Source organism: Agelaius phoeniceus, chromosome 18 (genome assembly GCF_051311805.1).
Source record: "Agelaius phoeniceus isolate bAgePho1 chromosome 18, bAgePho1.hap1, whole genome shotgun sequence".
NCBI lineage: Eukaryota > Metazoa > Chordata > Aves > Passeriformes > Icteridae > Agelaius > Agelaius phoeniceus.
The window spans coordinates 7989047-8010952 of record NC_135282.1 but is presented as its reverse complement, the minus strand read 5'-3'; the positions used below and the strand labels follow the sequence as shown (position 1 = coordinate 8010952).

General features: G+C 39.5%; 1 protein-coding gene across 1 annotated transcript in view; it reads right to left on the bottom strand.

Moving 5' to 3' along the window:
- PPIL2 (peptidylprolyl isomerase like 2) overlaps nt 1-21906 on the bottom strand; it is a 68338-nt gene that overhangs the window by 27445 nt on the left and 18987 nt on the right. Inside the window, exons 9-12 of the mRNA XM_054645901.2 lie at nt 13721-13796; nt 12763-12923; nt 11144-11219; nt 9877-9983 (exon numbers count right to left, since the gene is read on the bottom strand). Of these exons, the coding sequence (XP_054501876.1) occupies nt 9877-9983; nt 11144-11219; nt 12763-12923; nt 13721-13796 (420 nt within the window). The remainder of the gene's footprint in view (nt 1-9876; nt 9984-11143; nt 11220-12762; nt 12924-13720; nt 13797-21906) is intronic.

The following is a 21906-nucleotide window of genomic DNA, read 5'->3' as shown; positions in this document are numbered from 1 at the left end:
CTAGCATTTTGCTATTAGTTATTACTTGTGGAAAATGTCAGTAAGGATAAATATAAGTTTAAAAATTTCTTTATGAATCAGAAATGGAATCAGCAGCTTTTAGCCCAAGGCACTTTCTGTCATGAGAGCCAAGCACTCTTTGGAGAGAGAGAGACATAGTTAATACATTCTCGAGGGGGAATACAGGAACCTGTAATTAATTTTTCACAAAAAATGAAACCAGGCAAAAGACTGAGTCCCCTAGGAATGGACACCAAATAATCTTAAATTTGCACAAAGCTGATAACCCAAAACAGATTTCCTATTTATTTTCAAAACATGATTTGTAAAATATACATCAAAAAAACTGGCTCTAGTAATGTATTTTTTATGTAGGACCTGTGCTGACCCTTCTCTCTAAATGGATTTCTAGCTATTATACCCTTTCCCAGAAATAAGCTTTTTAAATGCAACTTCAGAAATATTTAGTATACATGCAATAGTCATTTCACTGCAAGGTTTTCTTTAAATAATTGCCACCAAATTGGTTCCCATGGTCACCTCATGCATCACAGAGATACATTTGGCAGGTAAACAGTTCCTTAGCAACATTAACACTACCTTTTATAGTGCTTTTTAGTAGACACAAATAAGAAGGTTTGCATTCAATCAGTAATAAACCCCAGTTTCAGTCATGCAGTAAATCTAGAATATCTGGCTCAGATTATCTGATTTATTCAAAGCAGTTAATGTTCTTGGCAAATCTCACACTGCCAAGCACATTTCAGGGATTTTTAAAGCAGCATCCTGTCCAAAGCAGGAGAAAAAGGCTCGAGGTTTATGCAGAAGGTGCAGATCCTCAGTAATGAAGTTGTGTTCTGCACTGACCACACAAACAAGGCCAGTCTTTGAAGTCTTTGTTCCAACTACAAAGACTGATGACATATAAATACACATAAACAAACCTGACTTTGTTATTTGATACAAGATCTTGTGGCAGGTGTCAGACTCCCGTTCTCTGAATGCAAAGCTGTCTCCTTCTTCAGAAACTTCCTGCACAGCACTTGCCTCACACCATTTCTGAAGGAGGAGGGGATGGTCAAGGCACCTGCAAACGCAGGAGGCAACGCTGGTGCCCTGTTCTCTCACCCCTGACTGTGTGCTCCAGGCTCTCATTTTAGTTCTGGCTGGATTTGACTTAAACTGGCCTCAACAGCAACTGCTAATTTCCTCCCCTTTATCCCTTTTACATTAAGCAGGAAATGACTTAAATTATTTTATTCTACTGACTATGACTTAGACCTATATGTAAGGAAGTCTAGGGAAAAATGCAACCATGTTAACCTGATCTGAAATCCACCGACAGAAAACATGGTTTTAAATCTACTGCAATATCTTCTCAGAATGATGCAGTGACAGTCCTAAAAAGGAAAATTTAAAAATTGTGGAAGGCTTTTCTGACCAAAGAGTGTGGTAGGAGAGCCCTGAGAAATCATCCTTTTCTTAGGTCAAGTTGGGACCATGTAAGTGACTGCAGTGTCTCTACGATGTCCTTCAGCTAAAGACACTTCTCTTTCCAAATGACAAATAGTAAGAAGAAAAATTTTATTTATACCAAAAATGAGTCACCTGCTCCAACTGTGCTCCCTATTTATTTTGTAGATGCCAGATAACTGTCTTTCAACTGCTGAAAATTCACACCCAAGACAAGCAGTAAAATTTTAATAAATGCTTTGAGACAGGAATCCAGAAGAGTACTTATCCCAGAAGATGCCACAAATGCTTTGCTTGGCTCACAGATATACATATTTAATGGGGCCACAGCCCAATGGTTTTCTAAGTAGGTTTAAGTCTCCATATAGCTAACACCCTTAGTAGCGTGGAAACACCAGCACTCTACCAGTTACTATGCCCAGACAAATTTCAGAGTTAATGAGAGATTGCAACAAAGACTGACCCTGCAAAAATAGTAGTGACAGGAGACTGTGAAATCATTGTACTCAGAGAATACTGAAGAAAGGAATATACAATTTAGAAAACCAAAGCAAAACAGAAAAAACCCCTTAGTGCCTACTACAAACTCCTAAGATAAATGCAGATTTTATTCGAGCCAATTTCAGTTTCCATTTTGCCAGCAAGGGTGGCTCCATGCCAGGTAAAATTCATCTCTCCTGCTGCATCCCGAGACCTGAAGGGTGGGACCAACCAAGCCAGGTCCCTGTCTGATTTCCCAGTCTGCAGCTGTCCTTTCTCATTAGTTCCAAGGGTTCATTACATTTGTAAAAGTTACCTTAACTCAGAATCTCTACTGGACAGCGAAGAGCCAAACAGGAGGAGATGAAAACCTGCAGCACTCCTGTTGCCAAGGTGCAGGAGATGGGAAAAGAGGGAAGAGCTCCTGAGTTGTTGCCATGACTGCAAGGAAAAAGGCTTTACTATGTGAAGAGCTAATCATTTCAAAATGCTCCATCCCTTGAGGATGTGCATGAACCTTGAAGGGAAATTTCACACTAAGCATTCAGAAGCTGTCATTCGCACATCTGTATAATTTTCTTGTGCTAATTCCACTTCCCTTTTATTTCTTTTTTTCTCTCTAAATTGGATGAACCGTAGTAGTGGCACTAAACTACAGAGCCTTGCTATATGCTCATTAACCCTATGTTTCAAAGCAGGAAATAATGAAAAGCTCATTCCTCTCAAATTAAAATTGCATTCTCCAGCCTTCATCTTATCACACAAATGCCAGAATTCTGCTACTAAGAGGCATGAACTAGTGACAGAAATTTCTAAAGCTTCAAACGAAGCTTTCCATTTTCTTAACATAGATCTCCTTTAAAATGCAAGGTGGATTTTGCTTTGCTTTAATCCATTTATGTTCTTTTACACAGAGCATTTTTTATCTTGTAATTGTTCATTCAGCAGCTCTTCTAATGTGTGAGCCCAGAACAAGGTGATTTGGTAAGGTTTAAACTCAAGTTTCCCCCCTACCTTTCAATCTGTAGTACTCAGCCTACCCATCACACAGAAGAGAATTCAGCAATAAAAGCTTGGCATTATTTGGGGCTTAGTCAGAGCTAAATGTAATAGTACAATTTCAGGAATCACCACCTGGTGATTCAAGTGCAAGTGTCTGTTCCCTCCTCCAAGCCACGGAAAGAAATATGTAAAGTTTCAGTGTCCAATACTGTTCTGGAAGGCCATTTAAACCACCCCATTTCACTTTGCACCAATGAACTGTGAGCACATTCCCTTTGTTTCACAGGAAGAGGGACAAGAAAACCCAAAACTCCACAAAGCCCACTGCAAGAGCATGGGAAGAATTTCACTGTGGGAAGCCCGTGACATTTCCCACAGGAGAAACATTTACTCCAGACCTAAACACCACTCCCTGCCAGCTCCACTTTCCTGCTAACAGTTCCCCAGTGTGAGAGAGGGACTGAGCCAGTGACAGGTGATGGTGGCAAACAACAGCTGCCTGTGGTGGTTCACTTCAAGAAAGCCCCAGTTCATCTAAGGGACACAATTCTCAACTGGTTATACCACAAGCAAACGCGTTCAGGCAATTTGTGATCCGTGATCAGAAGAGCACAGTTCCAGAGAGTGAGCATTGGGAGACATGAAAGCACTGGGGCACTGTGGGGTAAAACACTCAGCCAGACTCCTACTGATAATAAAAAAGAATCAGAACAAGTTAACTATGCCTTGGGAAATAGATTGCTGACTTGATAGCAAACATTTGCCTATTTTGCTACCTCAAAGCCTCCAAGTTTGCTTAGAACAAAGAGCAGAATTAATACATTCTCATTACGCAGAAACTCACTGTAATTTAATCAGCTATTTAGCAAAGACTTCAGCAGATAGCTAAATTTCACTTTTAAAAGGCATTTCTTCCACAACACTGACGTTCATGATGTTACTGAAAACTTTTCTGAAGTCTAAGCAAGATGCTCAGCTTAGACAAGATGCCAGTAAAAAGATGACACACTTCAGTTTTAGTTCTCACATTCTTGCAAACACAGGGACAATCAATCAGTTTAGCTGAGCACAACTCAAATTAAACAAGGCATCTAATTCACTCATCTCATTTGTCAATGTTAACTACTAGTTCTCCAGAGGCAGAGTCAGCCACAGCTACTACTTTTTCTCCAACTTAAATTTACTGCAGTGGTAGAAAAGAAAACAATCCTCTCCCCACCTCACTGCCCCCTCCAAATTTGTCATCACACAAGGGTTAAGGAGCTTGTCAGAGAGCACAGTGCAGGGCTGGGTGCTGATGAGGATCCACTGGTAAGCAGGACAGCACAGGTGGGTACAGTCTAAATGAGGATGCAACTTTAATTGCTCAAGCAACCTCCAGCAGTTTAAAACTGGGAGTAATGAAGGTCCCACGGCAGCTCCCTGGCATTTCATCCATCTGCAGCTGCCTGCACATAAATTCCACCTTTTCAGAAGATGCAACCTGTAACACTTTCCACACTAGACAGAGAAGCTCTGGTAGCTGTCAACCTCCCAAGGTCACCCTGCTCTCATCAGACCAGCCAAGGCACAAACAAGAAACACGTCAGAGAAAGATGAAGAGCAGCAGCTGTGTAACTCCAGAACACCCACCTCATCCTCGGGTTTGGGATCACTCATGGCAGACACAGCTGCCATGGGATGGCTGCACCTCATGTCTGCAAATGTCAGAAATAAGGGGCACGATCCAATAACATCAATTCCCTTCCCAGATCCAGCTTGCCAGGGCAGCTGGGAAGGCAGAAAGGATCCAAATGTGCAAAATGCCTTTCCACCAATTACTCAGTGCCAAGGGCTGCCAGGAAAACACACAGACAACCCAGGGCAGCAGGGACAGCTTCATGGAGAGGTGGCTCAGCATATAAAGCTGTGGGAATAAGGAGGAAGGGGGGACATTGATAAGGATGATGTTTGTCTTCCCAAGTAAACATTATGGTGATGGAGCTCAGCTTTCCTGGGGATGGCTGAACACCTGCTTGCCCTTGGGAAGTGGTGAATTAATTCCTCATTTTGCTCTGCTTGTGTGTGCAGCTCTTGCTTTACCTGTTAAACTGCCTTTAGCTCAGCCCACGAGTTTTCCCCTTTTCTGATCCTCTCCCCCACCCCATGGGTCAGGGAGTGAGTGAGGGGCTGTGTGGGGATTAGTTGCTGACTGGAGTTAAACCAGGACAGGGTGTTATGCCCCCAAAGTTAAAACTATTAAAGTGTCAGCTTCCAATCACTCCAAACAGCCTAGAAGTGACCTGTTCATCGAGATGGCTGTGCAGAGCCATCCTACTCTCAGCCCCAAAGAGCAATAATCTGTCTGTTATTGTACAACTTGGAGGAAAAAACACACCAAGAAGTAACAACATCCTCTCTAACAAACATTTTTTAAAAACATATCCAGCTCTTCTACTGGAAAAACACAGCTTTGTTTGTTCTTAGTTTCTGTTGACAAGAACTCTTGAAGTTGAGAGTTGCAGCTCTCCCTATAATGGCCTATTTTGATGAAAAAATAATAAATAAGCCATTACAACCATGCCAAGACCACTGTATTTCATACCTCCAATCCTATTACTGAATGAACAGATACTGGTAAAACATCAGCCAGTTATTTCCCAGACAGTACCAATATCATGTTGACAGAAAGCAAATAGAATGAAGGTTTAAATTAGAAAGAAAATGAGAGATTCAGGAAGACTGGAGAACCTCATCATGCCAGGAGGTCAAAGGATTTTTTCAGCAACTCACTTCTTTGCCAGTGGAAATGGATAAGAAGTTTACAGGCTTCTGATCTTCAGAACAGTCCCTCACACAAAAGGAGAGGTGATTTCAAAGAACAGGGGGTGGATTACACATTTATAGATCACAGGCATATTTAACAGGTCAGAGGGCCTAAAAAGATTAAAACATCAATGTTTGTAGAGCAACAGCCTCTTGGGAAAGCTATGCCAAGACATCATCATTAAGCAGAGTTTGCCAGGCCCTAAAACCTCAAACAGCATTTGTGGAGTGTCAGATGGAGCTTTGAAATCCATCTCACATTCTTCTTTGTTTTGCCATCTTGCCCTTAAACCTTAAAGTACTAAACCTGAGAGAGAGAAGTGAATTTATAAAACCTGCCAAGGCAGCTACAGATTAGTATTTGATTACAGCTCTTGGCATGTGCTGAACCACCAGATCATCATCCCAGTGACCACTCGTAGGCAGAGGACACACCCAGCAGAGAAGGGAGATAGAACATCAAACCACGTGTTCATCATTTTGACAGGGTCTTCTGGAGCATTACATTTACATATTTATTTATATGTATATATATATGTATTTAAAAATGGCTGCTCCACCACCTACAAGGTAAAACTCCATCACTATAGTGACTAATGCAGCAGAATTCACATGGATAATATGCAGTTGTTCCCAGCAGCAACTTGATTAAAGCAACTAGAAGAACTTGAGGAGACCAGAAAAATCACAGTAAATAAAATACAAGAAATTCAGTGATATTCATTGCCTTTCATCAGTTATTTCTTCAGAATTTATGTGTTTGATATGCATGGGACTAGAACTGAAAGAATAACACTTGTTGGATGTTGTTAAATCTTCTGTACTTGCCAGAATTACTTCTGGCAAGTAGAATTTTTGTAAATTTTTAATACAATTAATGTATACAACAAATGTTTCTTATGTGCAGCTGAACTCAACTTCCTGGAAAATGTCCCTACAAAAGGGCATCTGATTAGTCCCCATCAGGAGGAACACACTGTATCTGAATAGGAGGATTGGGAGAAAAACAAACGACCAAAAAATGCAGTAGGCACACTGCTATGATCCCAAGAGAGAACAGTATCTTTGCTCATCTGAGGCACAAATTCAAAAGGGGGGGAAAAATCCAGAAATCCAGCTTATCTTCCAAAGTCTTTTTATTGCCTTTTTTCAGGTCAATGATTGAAACCACACACCATCCTTCTAGAACCTGAGTGAAGTTTTCTGGTGCTCTGAACAAGTGATTTCAAACACTGAAATTATCTGGATTCTAGTCCTATTTCATGCTCTTTCTGAATCTTGTCACAAAGTAACTGATGACTTCAATCACACTGCAACACTGATTTCCTGCCCTGGATCAATACAAAACATTTCTTGATTAGGTTTTTGGTGCTAGGAAGAATTTCATCACTATCAATCTTATTGACTGGCACCTTAAAGTACCAGTATATGAAGAACCCTATATTTAATTTTAAACAAAGGTTTCCACATGCACATATAGACTGAGCTACAAACAATCCATACTGGCAAATAGCTCAAAAAAATGGGAAAGAAAGGAAAGAGCTGTGAGGGGACAGGGAGTGAGCACCCAAGGACAGTGCTGAAGGCAATAGATACTGGGCAGATTTCAGAAGCAGTGCAGAGTGCTGACAGCACAACTGCAAGAACATTTTGCTTAAATACAGACAAGAGGCATAAAAATCCAATTGAAGACTCAGTACACATACCATCTAAAGGACATTTCACCTCAAAGTATGTACTGAAACCTAAACCATAAGGCTATTTTAGAATGTAATTTAAATGTTGCAAACCCTACCTCCAGACCCAGGTATTTATCTGTCATATTTATATAGCAACTTCATCCTCAAGTTTCCTTAAACATTTCACAATCATATATTTGCACTACTGTGATATTATGATCACTGCCAGGGTGGCTTCCATAATGATATGCACAGGATATCCCTCAGCAATTAAAAAAACCCTGTGCAGTTTAATTTGAGAGAGCATTATGGTACAATCCTGTTCTCCCTGAATGCATTCAAGGACCTTACCCACACTATACACTTTGACAGGAAAACCAAATTCTGTATATAAACCAGCTCCAAATAGTTTCCAGGAATGGTCCAGCCTGTGCACTGGATAAGGCAGAAAAGCTGATAAAAACTTGGCATATGATTAATTAAGACTATTGCCACACATATTCACAAGCAGGATGAACTGGAAGTGCTTAACAATACTTAGATTTTTTTGATCTTTGCAGTCTCAATAGACTCATTGTAGCTGATTTGTGTATATGTTTGTGACCTATGTATGTGCTATATGTTGCAAGATGTTTGCTCTGTCTGCACTGAGCTGACCTCAGTGTGATTCAGGAAAACCAAAGTTAGAAGCACAAACTCCTTATTTAGTAAAGGGAGAAAAACAAGTGCCTCCAGGAAAGAGCTGATTTCACAGACCTAGGATGATGACCTAAGGTGGATGTTGTGAAAACCTCCCAACAGCAGCAAGCTTTCCTTATTTATTCTAAATATATATGTTTTTTCTCTCTGCAGTACCAAAGGTCTGCTAAATTCACACAGATTTAATTGACACAAGGAACAGATGGCTGGAGGCCAGCACTGGAGCATGTCTGGTTGTGTAAAACTGCACACACTTCCAGGGTGCACATGAAGAAGTTTTGTGTGTGAAAGGTGGGTGAATAGGAATTCATCTGGAAAAAAAGGAAACATAATGGATATCATACAGGAAGTTTATAATGAGCAATTGAGCCTGGGTCCTCAGGACTGAGTGACACTGGTCACACATGTGGCCAAAAAACCCACGCTGATAAGAATAGCTGCAGTCAGCCTGCTTTAGCCAGGAGCCAGTTTGAGAACATATGGCAAAACAAATGATTCAATGCAATCTGCTTGTTCTGCTGCTTCCCCTAAATATTGCTGTACTCACATCCTCTGCTTTTTGCCTTATTACAGTGTTACTATTTCATAGCATGGAAAACACCTGTAGGGATAACAGAGACCTACAGAGTTACTAACACGATACACTGCTGTGGAGATTCTCATGCTGTTTGCATAGAGCAGCCTGAGATGTTTACACTTATCTTGCTTCTTACTCATGTGAGAGAAAGGAAGAGAAGGGAAAGCCAGAAGACTTATGCTGTTTGCTCCTTTTTCTTCCTTGCACACAAAAATGGATGCATTCTCTGGTACATCTGGATTTCACATCAGGCACCCCAACTCCTACCCAGCACCACTGCCTTTAAGCTTTGTGAGGCTCACAAGAAACAGACGTTTTACCATTTAAACCCCTATTTTACCATTAAACCTCTATAAACCATTTAAACATCCTTTAACTTTTTAAAATACCAACTTCCAGGCCTATAATATCCTGAGACAAAAATCTCAGTAAACCATCAAAGCTTTGAAAACCTTTTTCCTTTTATAGCTGTGGCTGTACAAATAAATAAGCAAACACACTGCCCAAGCAGTGACGTCTGAGACATCACTGTAGCCACAACTCATTCATCTATCAGAAGTCTTGCCATGTTTATTAAGAGCCACTGACTTCCCCCAGAATCAGACTGCATAGACTATAAAAATCTCCAGTCTGTTGTTCTTTAAAATCAACTTCTCTTAATGGCAAAGGGAAAGTGCTTGAAAACTAGAACTTTAAGAATTGGAACTACAGGAAGTAAAAACATATTCTAAGGTTTTCATTTAGGTTTATTCTATAAAGCTTAGGCTTTAGAAACAAATCTAACCATTTCTGGGGATCTTAACTACATGGACTCAGACTGACAGACTGCTCCTGGTTTCAGTGAGGTTCTTTGCCTGGTTCTGTCAGTAAACTGTTGTGTAACCTTGGATTATTCCCTTTTCACCATGCTCTCCCTTCTCTTTGCTGTCTTCCTTCCTGGTCATTTTTTGGGTCATTAATCCTGACCCTTTGCAGTTCTAGACAGGTACCTTGGCATATTGTAGGTAATCCACTAAAATGATGGGACTACTCACAGAGAACACTTACACATGCAGTGTAAATATATATAGTTAATTCATTTATATATATATACACACATTTCCACTGCCAGCTCCAATTCTGGTTGTTATCTACAGAAATTCATCTTATGGGGCACATTACCATGTCACAGTGCAGCTCCAAGTTGAGGTCTCCTTTATTAGTGTGAAGTCGCACATATCCCTTCTTCTTCACGTACTGGTATCTCACAACATCTTCTTCAATAGCAGCTACACCAAAGCAAAAGACAGTAATTAGCTCTCTGTGAGCTCACTCATTGATCCTTAGAAATCATCAGTAAACAATTCATAGAACCTACTGTCTGACCTCTCCTGTGGTACTGGGTCCTGAGGGATCCTACTCTGCAATTCATCTATGATACCTTGCATTAATCTCTGTGCAAAACACTTTCCATTATAGTAAACCACCAACTCTTTGAGAACCAACCAAAAAATGTATATTTTAAATCCCAGAAGCATTCAGTATTACAAACTATAATTTTCAACCAATGCCTACCAACCACAAACATTACTTTGAACCCAAATTGCTTCTTGTCAATCCTGGAAGCCAAGCAGGTCAACCACAAACTGCTGACATACAGAGACCTACCCAGTTCTGAAAACAACTGAAGCTGTTACTGGGACATTACTGGTAAGGATCAATCTATGATGTTTCCATTCCCATTTTGTCAAAATGTCCAGTTAGTCAGATATTTTCTGTACTCAGTCACCTTCAAATCACTGTAATTTACCAAGTAAAGGAACTGAATTTGGTAAACATAGTTTTAGCAATGCATTCAATCTTTGCTTAAGTATTTGCCATCTAAATTTTAGTTGCTCAACTTTCTCAACTGGAAATACTAATGACTCGGCTGTTTAATCAATATCCAAACTAAATAAATCTTATACATTTGTGTTTAGGCTGGAGAATAAAAAGAAAACTTTATTGTATTAAACTGTATTTTTGTGTGAAAAGTAGTAAACTAAAAGTTACCATCACAAAATTTGCTGCTGTTCTCACTAATACTGGGGTAGGCCAAAAAGGTGGGCAAGGTTTTGTACGATATCTGAGGAGAGATTCTATTTCATTCCTAACTTAGAAAAGGGGATATATCAATTTGCCATCCCTGGCCATAGAAAATGTCTCATTAATTTTGGTTCAAAAGAAGTAACTGTCATTCAAAGCCAAAGCTTGATCATAATTGCTCAAGTATTTTCAGAACAACCTCACTGGAAAGTAAGGATATATCTGGTCAGGGAATACATTTCCATGGCATCAGCACTGACCAATTACCAATGCATTCTTTAAGTCCTCATAAATGTACATGTGCTAAGGAGCACACTGAAATTCAGAAATAAATAAATGGTTTGCAGGTAGGTAGTTCTGGTACCTGCTTCGTGGGTAGTTTCAGGCACCATTGCAGTGGAGGTGAAGGAAGCACTTACAGCTCCAGTGGAATAGTGAGCCTGTTTGCAGAGGAAAAAGCAAGAGAAAAAAACATTAGATCTTAGAATTTATCTACCAAAGATACTATATAAGCATCAGAGACACACAAATGCCATCCTTCTGAAGGCAGACTTTCTGCTCTAGCTCTTACTGAAGGAAACAAATACCCAGTGCAGTGATAATTCTCCATCTGTTGCCCACATTTGCTCTGATGAATCTCTAGTTAAGGCTGCTCATGCACTGAGCCAAAGGGGCTTAATGCTTCCAGTGCAGTTTAATACATCACTATGCAGAGATTCTATTATCACCATTTATTTGTATGTCCATGGGTACAGACAGGCAAGAGTACTTCTGCCAAGACATCTGTAGAAGTCTCCAGTGCTGCTGAGAGGAAGGAAAATCCAGTGAATCACAGAGATATTGCAGGGGAGAGCAAACCAGCCCCTCCAACAGCTGGCCCTGCTGTGTGCAGAGGCACCATCCCATGGTTCCCAAGGTCTATTTTGAGCTCTGTAATTCTGCAGAAGAGAAATGTTAATGTCACACACGGATTTTGTAGTAAATTACAAAGATCTAATAAACCCAGAGACATGTTTAGCAGTTCCAGGGAAATGCCTGTAAAGAGTCCAGCCAGGTCATTGCTCATTCCCTAAGGTTTCACTGCATTCTAAACAAGTTTGCATCTATGCCCACCTATGTCATTAGCTGACAATCCAACTCCCCAACATGTGTAGAGCTCATCCTTATATCTGCCCTCTTTTTTCTTCTCCTTACTTTTTTTTTTTAAACACTACAATGTCCCAAAAAAGAGAGCATTTGTGATCCTGCTCCTTGGTCACATACACTCCCTAATCTGGCTCTAAGCCCTCTCATTAAAAGCTGTATGCTGCACTCCTGTTAGTTTTCATGTAAGTGTAATCAAAGCAAGTAGGCACACACATCCCAGAATTATTAAAGGACAGAAGAATACTCTCTCTTGCCCATTTGAAACAGCCTTTGATGTAGGAAATCTAGATGCAGATGGATTGTTCCTCTTGACAACCATGAACATGCACCTGGAAGAACATCCTTTAAAATATTCCACCAAACCCTGCATTCCAGTGGAAAAAGAAAATGGAGGAGCAGCTGTGGAGGATTTATAATATTTGTCCACACCAGAAATTATTCACTTGCACTCCCCTTAAGGTGTGCTCCCTCTGACAATAAATGCAGGAAGCAATGATAAACAAACTCAAAGTGAGAGATTATAACCTGGGAAAAAGTTTCTGCCAACACATACATAACCACATCATAAGGATTCTTCCTTCTCATTGTGATTCAGGTCTCAAATGTTTAGGTTCATTTGCAATGATTTAACAAATAGAAACTCACTGACACATACTATGCATGTCTAAGGAATCCTGATATGATTCTCATTTTCTCATCTATGACAAATTTCTGTGTGAGAGGAAACAGAAGGAGCAGTGTTTGTTTATACTGCAATACGGCCTCTAAGAAGAAAAACAACTATTACCATTCTTGAAGAACTCAATCAGTACCAAACTACAAATTAAGTCAACTTACTGCATTCAGCTTATCCACTTTCTTCTTTTCAGGAGCCTTCATAGTAGCTGCTAAAATATCATCACCTTTGAATTCCTTATAAAGCTCCAGTAAAGTCTCTCGGGTCTCTGTATTTGTATTTTTCAAATAGTAAGATGGATCTAATTTTGCTTTTTCTTCATCTAGGTAAGACAAAGTAAAATCACTGAGAATTAAAAGAAACATTGTATTTTGTTCTTCTTTAGTTTATTACATAACTAATTACACAAAAATTTTCCAGCTATTAATGCTACTTTTTCTTAAATAAAAAGGTCTAGCAACTATATATATATATATATATATTTCTCCAGACACAGTGACAAACATCAATTCATAACACTATTGACAGTGTAACCCAAAATACAGCACAATAAATGCCAATATGATGTACAAGGAAAAAAAATCAAGCCAACTATCATGAAAATTTATTTGAAATCACTAGAAATCATCTAAGTCCATTCAAGTCTTGTAAAATTTTTATAGAACAATAAAGACAAAATACAGTTGGGTACAATACAAACTTCTGTCTTTCATCTCCTCACTGAATGGCCAGGCCTGTGATATAAAAATATCAGGATCAGATATTTAATGTGACAGTAGGGGAAGAAGGTTGCTGGACTGGACTGTGGAATTTGATTTAGTTAATATTTTAATTTAATATTTAATTTTTACAAGTTTCACTTGTCCTCTGTCTTGGTATGCTTATTATTTGCTGGATATTAGATATTCCACATCTGAGATAATACTCACTTATTCTGATTGGGTAAATAGAAAGAGATGCTTGCTTGCACAACAGTAGGTTAAAAAAACCCAAAACCCAGATATGAGCATAAGCTAACCACTGAGAGATGTCCTTCCAGAAAACTGAGACAATTCCACAGAATCATATTCAGATTTTCCATGTTGGTGTTTTCTCAGCCTACCTTCAATTCATCCTTACCTGGATCAATTACTTTTATGTTGTTCTTAACATGAAAGAAGTTTGAGACATTGAACTTATCCAGGTTTGTTGGATCCTGAAAATAAAAATAATTTAAAAAACTAATATCAGAAACCTTGGTAGGCACATAATCCAAGCAACAGATGAGACCAAAGGGCAGACACCATAATAAATAAACAGGGAGACAGAATAACTTCCATACTCCCAAACCACAGAAAGATGAAAAAAATATAAAGCAATCAAGCCCAACCAACATCAGCAACGAGTCAGTTCACAGCAGACTCCTTAGGGAGCTGGAATTCAGTTCCAAACATAATATTACACATATATCACCTACAGAAGTTACTACCAGAACTCAGCTGAGTCTCCCCTATCCTAGAGAAGCAAGAACAATGCAATCCCCTGGTTCTTTCCTTTGTTCTGAGCTTTGGTCTAAGATCTGTGCAAAAGCACATCAGCTATCTCCTGCTATTTGTAATCCTAGGCCTGATTTGCACATGCTCTGTGAACTTTTGCAATGCATCTCAAAATACAAATAAAGCCTCAGAGCAAGTCTCTGCAGTAAGAACTGTGCTGACAGTTGTTTTTTTTTTTTACTAGAGCTTACAGAACTATGTTTTAAAATGATGAAAAAAAAGAAAAAAAGCTGCTATGAAAATTCAATTTAGTGACCACTGGAGGAAAATAGCAAAAACACACAGTCCATTAACTGTGATCCTTTATGCTATCTCTAGGCAACTTTCTGCAGAACTCTGACCTTTTGTCAGAGAGAGTGGGACAAGGAATGCCTACTGGTGATCTAGGTTACTTCAAACTATTATTAAACAGTCTTTAATCCTTTCCTTACAATGACTTCAAGGCTTTCTCCTCAAGCTCCTCTGCAGCACAGAAAGGTCAAAACATCAGCCCAGGACACTCAGTACCTAATGGAAAGTCTATCTTAAAGAAAACAGTTCAAACTTTAAAATACCAAACTAACAAAATAAAATGCAATAGTTTCTAGTTCAGGATAAAAATAATGCAACATATTATGCAAAAAACTATGACCTAACATGAATACTATTAAATATATTATCCTAAAAATGTAACAAAGCTTCTCATACCACCATGGTTTATAAAAAGTTTGACAATTTAATCTCTGCCCTAAGTAATGCTTAATACAAGCAGAGGCTGCTAGCTCCATAATTTATAAAACTTTCTAATTATGCCTTTCATTCATCCCTGAAATGGTATGCTTCTACCAGAGAGTGCATTTTTAGTTTTATTGCTGGCAGTAAAACCAAAACACATTTATGAATTCAAGCTGTGTGATTCTGCACTTTAATGGGACCTCCTGGCTTTCTGCTGTCCCCTTTCCTAATCACCAGATAACAATTTTCTATTGTTTCCTGTCCCACTGTACTCCTCCAATAGATCTTCACTGAGACAAAAAAACTGCCCCAAAATATTACCTCTTTAGGATTTTGCTTTAGAAACAGACAATCTTTGAATAAAACTACTAAAAACCAGAAAATTTGGATCTGTTTTTTAGCCCTTTTTGTTTCCTCTGACACCAGCACTCACATGTATTTACTATTTATTACCTTACATACATATTTACATATGTGAATAGAGATGATTTTGGGCCCTGCTTTCTGACAGTCAACGAGATGCACAGTCTGGAGAAAGAACTTTGTGTGTTCTCACAAGACGTTTTCACTCTGAAATACTCTGCAGCAATCATGAGCTGCAGCTTTCCAAGACTGCAGTCATTGCTCTGCACATAAATGTACTACCTCAAAAGGTGAAGGAAGGAAGGACTGCTTACCCTTTCAGGAAAGGGAAAAGTATCTGTGTAAAAATATTAATAGAGATAACAGATTTATAGAAACCCCTGTCTGCAGTTCATGGCAAAGGGCAAAGCTGAAGGGCAAGACTGACTCCTGAAACCAATTTTTCATGGGCAGGAGGGAAGGCAGCAGTAAAAATGAAACAGAAAACACCTTCATGATGTTCCTCTAAATAAAGTGTCTTCATTTATTGACTTATTGATTGTTTAAAAATAAATAAAGGACATCACAACTGCCAGTGCCTTACAAAACCCAGGGCCTTGTGCTCAGGGTACCACAAATCAGATTAGTTCACACTGTTTAACAGCCACAGTCCATTCAAACATCTGTGTGGCTTAATCAGCCTAATCACAGGCATTGAGCAACTCCAGCAAAATGTTTACAGCCTCTTTGCTTGCAGGGGATTCCTCAGGGCTCTCCAGTTCACCACCACCAGCCCCTCTGTGGCAGTGCAGCTGTTATCATGTGAAGGACATGAGGCCACAGGGCAGCTCCCTCTCCTTACAGACCAGCTGTCCACCTGCCCTCTGGGACATCTGAACTCCAAACCCCAGAACTGTGACCCAGCTCCTCCTTCCATCACAGCCATGTGGGCCATCTCTTTCAATGGAAACCTTGACAAAGGTTTGGTTCACAGGGCTGTCCCTTGTATTCCTGATTCTGCAAAGCAAGAGTCTCACCACACTTTGAGAAGGGGGACGAACAACACTCCTACCCCAAGAGAGATTTCCCTCTGTCAGTGGAATAACCCCTCAAAAATAGCTCCTCAAATTGAAATTTGAGTGTCATCTTGTACAGGATACCTAGGACATGTTTATTCCTCCCTCTAAAATACAGCATCTTGATATACTAAGAGAAGTTCAATTAGAATTAATTTGATTAGAATTAGTGTGAATCAGAATTAGCATATGGTGAAAGTACTGCAGTGAATACTAAGTCAAACACAAGGTACCAGTTGCTTTTACCTGCCCCCAAGAGGAGAAACAAGTGACTTGTCCAACTGTGCTGCACAAGACACAAACCATTTCCTTACTGGTGGTACTGAGTGCTACAACATGAGATAAACATTTTTTAAAGGTAAGGCTATGAAAATTTTGTAAGTTTGTAAGTCTTTAGACATATCACTTCAGGAAGAAAACTGTCTAAACATTAATAATTAGCCTGCCAAGCTCCTCTCATTGCATCCATGACAGTTACTGGGCACAGAATCAGAGCAGTCCAAACAAGATGCCACAGAGATGGGCAGACAGACACACTCACATTGGCAAAGCCTCAAGCTCTAATGAGTTAATTGCCTCTCCTGGTCACAGAGAAAGGCTGGACTCATGGGGATGTTCCCAGTCCTGTTAAGATTAAGGCCTGGAGCCCAAAGACTTAAAGAAATAAGTTCTGTGTAAGTGCACAGGAACCAGAAAGGAAGATGAACCATGGCCTACTTTTGTTTGTCTTAGCATGCTTAAAAATACCTACACAAAACACCATGGCTGGCAGTCTCAGGGTTTTTCATATTAAGATTACAAACCATAAACTTAAGTTTAGCAAATTACTAGCACAGATATAGACTTCAAAGGGTTGCTAACTATCATCACTATTAAAAATCTCATATATAGTGTTTTCCTGAAACCTGAGCAATGAAAACAGGTAATCTCAAGTTTTATTCCACTTGTTTTTTTCCAGTTATTTTCTGTTTTTACCTACTTAGGGAAACAGCTTGAACTCTGTTATCTTATGTACCACATAGGAGCCCCCAAAAAGCAGGTTAAAACCAGCAGGTTTAGATTGTGTGATTTCCTTGAGTCCTGATTTCTCTCACCATTTGGTTGGCCATGCTGCATCCCTAATTATGCTCAGAACTGTCAGCCTCATATGCTGACCATGTCCCACTTCTTTACCCACTACTCTGTACCTCCATTGGTGCAGGATTCTCCCTCAGATACCTCACCCACAACCATGAGGAAATCTGCTCTGACCTTCTGGCACACAAAGAGCAAAGGAGGAATAGCTGAGGAGTGAAATATCAATTAACAGTGTGCAGCTCAGCTACCTCCAGCTCTGCTCATTAGCTGTGCTTCCTGCCACAAATGTCAGTGGTGTTGAACAGCTTGTAGGGAGCCATGTCTTGTCCACAGCTGATTAGGTTCTATAGAAACAATAAAACTGACAGAAGGAAGCACATTAACACTATGAGGCTTTTTGCCCTTTAACAGCAGCAAACCTGTTAGCATTTACCCAGACTTGGTGTTTTCTTCTCTTCCCCCCTCCATTTCTGCAGTGCAAAGATGCATTTGTTAGCCTGCATCTACCAGGGAAGGCTCTCTGCAGGCTGCCAGCAGAGCACTGTGCCTGCTACCCCTGGCACAGCAGGGCAGGGCCTTCATTGCAATTCCTCAGGCAAGGAGGAACCTCCACGTGTGCCTCTGTGTCACCTGCAGCACAGCCACTGAGCACAGCCACATTTCTCATTAAATCCCCTGCCAGCACACAGCTCAGCAATAGCTTTGAAGAGTTTCCAGAGCAGGAGTAATTTCTGCTGTATCCTCACAAACTGAAGTTTGTCTCTTGTTTGTGAACAGAGCCACAGTGGAGGATGACAAATGGGCAGGGTGCTATCAAATGGGATGTGAAAGCTGGGCATTTCAGCACTCTTACTTTGCTCTCCTCGGGACCTCTCACACTTGCTGGGATGGGAAGTCCACCACTGTGTCCAGCAAAGCACTCCCTGACCCTGCTCCTCTCTCCAGCTTGAGCTGGAGCAGACACTTGCTTCAGCCTGCCTGGTCTCAGAAGGGGGAACTCAGATGACAATGTGCTTGCCATTGAATTCCACATCATTACACAAAGAATACTTTGCATAATATAGGATTGAAACACACATGGAATTTACATTCGCACTAATTAATAATAATTTCTACCAGATTTTGTCATAAAGATTTGACAGTAGACATTGAGATCTAGCAGTAAATCCCCCAAAAATTTACTTGGAAGATAATCTCAAATTAGGTTAAACATTTAGAATGAATACTAGCTGAAAATCTGTAAAACATAGGACTGGAAGAATTACCTAGATCTGAATTGAGGTCTAATGCACTATTATTTCAAAAGCTATGCTCAATCCAATCTTGAAACCAACTGCAAAATGGTGAAACCAATTCAAATGGTGAAACCAACTGAAATGGTGAACAGCAGTGTAGCAGAATGGCAAGCAGAAGAGGAGGGAGGTAAGAACACTGCAAACAAGTGTCAACAATATCAGTTTTTCCATTACAGACATCCTGTCCCTCAGATCTCCAAGTGCTTTACATCCTGCCTTACTCATTAAGAGCAACTAATTAATCTTACAGTACTCCAGTTGTCTGTCAGCTGGGAACACACTCATGACATTTCAAGGGATGCTGAGTTAGGTTGAGCTGATCATCATCAAGGAAAAGAATATAACTGAGTTTAAAGTTGAGCAACATAGACAACATACAACAGCAAATCCCATTTAAAAGAGACATGAACCAGTACAGCTGGGAAAAAAATTATCTGAAATAATGATAAGGAGAGAGAAACTTGGAAAAATATAAGACCTGCACAGCAGAAGATGGAAAACTTGAGTTTGCAGCAAGATCACAAAGCTAAGACAAGAAAATTTAAACTTTAGTGTAAAGAGCTACAGTCTAAAAACCCAGTCATACCAGGAGTGCTGTATCTAGGGAGGGTATCATATGGAACAATGTCATGTGCATTTCTGTCATCATCAGCAAAATCCTAAACTAGAATCCATGACATCTTCCACCTGAATAGCTCCATTCCAGTACTGCTAATGTATCTTGCACACCAGGATATGATGTTACTCTTTCCCTCCTGCCCTGACTGGCTGGATAATATGGCCATATGCTGATGAAAAACTGCCATGCTCCACCCCAGGACATTTGCATTTCAACAAGGGAAAAAGTCACTTCTGTATATGGACTACGTGTAGGAAGCACTGCAGATTCCTTTACAAAGAGAAGCACATCATAGACCTAACCCAGTATTATTAACAACTGAAGCTGTGATCCTGCTTTTTTTAGTTTCAAATTTAGAAAAAAAGTTGTCCTTTTTAACAAGTAAATAACACATAAATAGCTGCTACTAAATTCAAAGCAACCAGATGAGATGGTGCTTAGCAGAAAAGATAACAGGGTGGATTATGACTTGTATTTGAATAATGTTTAGCACCAAGAACAGGAAAAGCCTATTATGCAATTCTGCCTCCTCTGAAAAGAGCAAATCTTTCTTGTTTTGTTTTTACTTATATATGTTAGGAGAGAGAAGCCAAGTTTGAGGCCAATTACTATTCTGGTAAAATCCAAGCAGACGTAGGATGGTCCTTTATGTATCAATAAGGAAAAATGTGATCATACAAATATTCTGTAAACATACATCATTCATATTTTCCACTTAGCACTTATTTGTATTTCACTACCAAACACAGGTACCCCCTCTGTTTTCTAGGACATTCAGAGTCGGCCTCTGGAAATGCTATTTTCTATTGCTAAACACAGCTATTACAGACAGCCCTATTCAGCTGTTATTTGCAAAGCAAAGAATGTTTTTTATAGCAACTTCCTTTATATCTACTTTTTTGCCAAACAGCAGGGTCAGTGATACCAACTCAGTCTCAATTCCAGCTCTCTTGGATACCACAGCACTCAATTTACATGGTGGAATGAGAAAACAACAAAGTGATACATTTCAACACAGAAATTTAAGAGAAGGAGGAATTGGGGTAGAGCTCTGAAACACAACAGATTGCAGTCATGAACTCTGGCTAAGAAACAGAGCCACAGGTGGTGGAGCTTGGCAGTGTGAAGCCTGAAGCCACCACGCCGCCTGCAGTGTTGTCAACAAGAGAGCTCAGAGAGGAGACATCGGTCTGGCTTTCAATAATTTATATGACGAAAACACTGTGAGAAAATAACAACTCATTTCTCTACCACATCTACTTAAGCAATTCTAAAACCCAGACTAGTCATGACACTTCAGGTTGAATCCTGGCCTCAACAAAGCAAGTCAGGGTAGGGCAGAATTTGAATAGGAGAAATCAAGCTCTACGTGCAAGTTTGAAGTGGGTGTTGTGCAGTGCAGTCAGTGGCTCTGACTTCTCCTTCAACAGCCTGAAGCCATTTCAGACTGTTAAAAATAATTCTGAAAAAAATATTTATAAACTGATCTGGTAAAAGGTCAAAATTTATCTGGTCAACAGCATTCAGATGGTTAAATTTCCTGCAGTCCAATCCCAAGATGGGGGTGTCTTTGCTATTTCTAAACTTATTTAAGAAGAGTATAGCACAAGACTGCACTACAGTATAGCACTACACTGCAGAAGTTACCACAATCCACAAGGAACTGTTTACTTAAGAGGACCAAATCTACTCACACATTATGAATGCCACCCTAAATGGAGGTGGGAAAGGTGCAGGGCATGTGTGGCTGTGACCTTGGACTGCACAACTATCAGAATCTACTTAGTTTCATATTAGACATATTCTTCCAAGCAAGACAGAAACCAGCGTGTCAAAAATGAAGATGAAAAATACTGATAAAAACTCACATAGGGAATGACTAAATTTTTAGATGTTGCACTTTGAGATTTAGAGGACTAGAGCAGCTGTGAAAAATCAAAGCTAGGCAAGTAACAAGAACACACTCTTTATATATACATCCAATTCCAACCCTACAAAACATACCAAAATATTTTTTAGTGACTGCACATTTCAATTGTTTGTTCAAAATAACTTGGTTTTCCATACGGGTGCACAGACACATTTTTAGACACTTGTCTTTTTTTACTTTTCCAAATCCATTAGCAACCATGCAGTTACACAGAAATAACATTCTGTTGGGAGCTTTCAATCAGAAAAAAAGCTGTATTTTTTGCATCCATTGGAATAAAAACATTTTGCTTTGTTGCATTAGCTTGAACACGAACAAGCCCAAAGGAACAGAGGAAAAATATTTAAAAACATGCTGTCAAGCACTGGGGAGTAGGGAAGAAGGCTTACACTTTATTTAAATTTAGACATAAATGAAAAATATTCTTCTATTTGAATTAGACTGTATTGGTCTTGGCTAGTGGCAATTAAGTGTTCATGACATGCATACTAACTCATGATTTCAATAATAATGATGCAGGAATCTTTTTTCCTCTGTTTTGAAATTATGCAAGCTTCAAAGCACCTACTTTTAAACAAAAGTTTTAGATCCTTGGATACTAAACTTCAACTGTCAATAACTATATTTTACACTGTAAAATTCACAATGCTCTTTTAATTTAGGTTTTGATTTTCTTCAAATCATTGGTATCTACTAAGAAGCAAAACATTCCAAACA